We start from the raw sequence: 2,729 nt of genomic DNA, 5'->3' as shown, positions 1-2,729 counted from the left end.
GGGGGTGGATGCCAATTCCCGCACACACACAACGACACGATGGGGAATAGGCTTCAGGAGTAATTTTCATGCGCATAAACATCACATGCCGTACTCACAACAGAGTGCATGTCAGCCTTATCAGTTTCCGACATCGGGTTTTGATGTAGTGGCTGCCATTGGTGGTTTAACATTTCTTTAGGACTAATTCAGCCCGCTGGCATTGCTACTAGAGCTTGCGCATTTACGAAGAAAGCGTATTTCTACTGGCTGTTACTGGCTCAAAGATCACCATAACGCTGAAGAGCACATTTCCATCTGGAAGGACGGAAAGCGCTTGTGAGTGGGTCATGTTTTCATTCTAATTCTGACTTACAGTAAATTGACTGTACTTTGATATTTCTAATTGTTATTGGCCTGTCGATCAGCTCGTTATGATGATACTCGAGCTTCAAAGAAAACTCCCTGATTCATTGCCTTTATTACTGGTTGGTGTAAAAAAAGTCGTTCGTTTTGAAAGTCTTCGAAGCATGAAGTACATGGCATCTTTAGCAGTGAACAATTACCTGTTGCTTTTATTGATAGACATAACAAAGCAAACAGACTAACGCACCTTTTCAATTTACTCAAGACACAAAGGAAGATATCATCAAGTGTCCCTGAAAAATAAAGATGGAGGCGGCAAACAACACTACCGTACAGATGGCAGGTTCGACAGAGAACATAAAAGATGTACTAACTGGAACATACGCGGCCATCTGTACTCTGGGCTTAGTCATGAATGTCGTTCTTATCACTACGATTCTTACCAGTCGTCGTCTGCGAACAATACCGAACATCTACCTGTTGAACCTAGCCATAGCTGATCAGCTTTTCCTCATGGGGATCCCCTTTTTTGCAACGAATATCTATAAAGAATCGTGGCCCTTTGGAAACGTCGTCTGCAAAATCGTCCTTTCCTCGGACACGACGACGATGTTTACCAGTATCTTCTGCCTGACGGCCATGAGTGCTGACCGCTGCGTTGCCGCGGCGTTGCCGTTGAAATCCCGAAGATGTCGGACAGTCAAAACTTCGGTAATGATTAACGCATTCATGTGGGGTTTGGGCCTTGCTATGTCTTCGCCAGTCATTGCGTTTGCTGCAACAGAAACCATTCCTTCTACAGGACAAACCTTTTGTAATATTTATTGGCCTGAACCCGTTGAGATATGGGCAGTAAGCTTTGTTCTGTACAGCACATTTGTTGGCTTTGTGTTTCCCTTTATAGTGGTATTGATATGTAGTATAGTTTTAGTTTGTGTGTACAGGTCATCTGTTGGTAGCAGATACGGTCGAAGAATGCAAAAACAGCTTACTCTAAGTTGTGTTGTATACGGCATGGTTGTACTGTTCGCCCTTTCTTGGCTTCCCTTCTATATATTCCAGATTTTGAACATGACTCAACATTTTCTTATGACACCAGAAAACAGCTGGATACCTTATAGTGCTGTGATTCTAAGTTACAGCAATAGTATTTTCAACCCTGTGATATCTATCATATTAAACAAACAGTGCCGCCATTATATGAGAGATACGATTCGCAGAAGTCTGCATCGACACATTGCTTTGAGGAAATTCACAAAAAGGGGCACCAAACGTTCACACGTTTCAATTGCTTTGCAAGCTACCCACACGCCAACTGTCGGGCAAAGCCCGGAAATTAGTTCATTTTTCGGGAGACGTTGGTCTCGTCAAGCAAACTCAGTAAGAAATGGAAATGCAAATATAAAAGAAACAAACTTTCTGTCACCGAACATGTGCAACATATCCATTGTTCCAAGTAGACGAAACTCTGTTGTTAACAATGTGACTAAAAGAACAGTTATTAGCAACTGATATGCATATGCATTTGCCTGTATGGTCAGCCGTAATGATAACGTGTAATATGATGTAGCAATTTTATTCAAATCAATCCAGACGTGTATTACACGTGTTGTTAGTTTTTTACTGTTATTTCTTGTGGATGTTTATGCTGATAAATTGTGTGAATATCTGGTACTTTTTGTGTAAAATATCGCACCAAACTTTGGTCGAGAAAAGCGCAGTGGAAAAAAAAATATTCAATCAAGACTTCTGAATAATCGATATGAATGTGATACGTATTTTCATTTCGTCATATGTATTTGCTCAAGCTAGTGTGATGTCAAGCATTCGATCTCTAATACATTCAACAAACGTTGAAATAAGCATTTTACATATTTTAAGGAAACGTCATAGAATATTAAGTGTATTATGTAACCTTTTTGATAAGTGCTATCTTAAGGTTTTACGTTTAATCGGAGTAAGAGCATTGTGCCATATGTTACTGTATCGATGCCCAATTCGCGGCTTTTGTGATGAAAAACAGGTCATGAATAAAGCAGCTCCGGTCAGCTATACATAGTGTTGGGTGTTATTATCAACTCTCTTGCGTTAGCCACTGACAGGTTGATGGATGTTGTAACCACAGAGGGATTAATCAATGCTTTTCATCGTTAAGTATAGAGGCAATGTAGTTATATATCATTACAGTACAGCAGACGTGCCAAAACACAGTGTAACGTCGTCCAGGCAGTCAGTGGCGTGCTAAGTAGTGTTTCTGACGATATCTGTTTCAGTTTTATCATCAAGACATATCGTCCCTTAGTGTGGGAAGATATCGCAGCTGAAAGTTAACGTATTATGCCACTTTGTTTCATAAGCCGTGCTGCTAGCTATATTCCTTTGAT

The 2,729-nt window shown here is 40.5% G+C and overlaps 1 protein-coding gene across 1 annotated transcript; it reads left to right on the top strand.

Moving 5' to 3' along the window:
* Positions 1 to 552: 552 nt before the first annotated feature.
* On the top strand, positions 553 to 2,384 carry LOC136448887 (somatostatin receptor type 5-like). The gene has a single exon (XM_066448584.1). The coding sequence runs from the start codon at positions 652 to 654 to the stop codon at positions 1,855 to 1,857; it is 1,206 nt and encodes a 401-aa protein (XP_066304681.1). The 5' UTR covers positions 553 to 651; the 3' UTR covers positions 1,858 to 2,384.
* The last annotated feature ends 345 nt before the right edge of the window (positions 2,385 to 2,729 follow it).

This window comes from Branchiostoma lanceolatum, chromosome 14, assembly GCF_035083965.1.
Source record: "Branchiostoma lanceolatum isolate klBraLanc5 chromosome 14, klBraLanc5.hap2, whole genome shotgun sequence".
Taxonomy (NCBI): Eukaryota; Metazoa; Chordata; class Leptocardii; order Amphioxiformes; family Branchiostomatidae; genus Branchiostoma; species Branchiostoma lanceolatum.
The sequence above is the reverse complement of the archived record's forward strand: the minus strand, read 5'-3'. Positions and strand labels throughout refer to the sequence as shown.

Coding starts and splice junctions, on each gene's coding strand:
- LOC136448887 (XM_066448584.1), top strand. CDS start 652: ATGGAGGCGGCAAACAACACTACCGTACAGATGGCAGGTTCGACAGAG.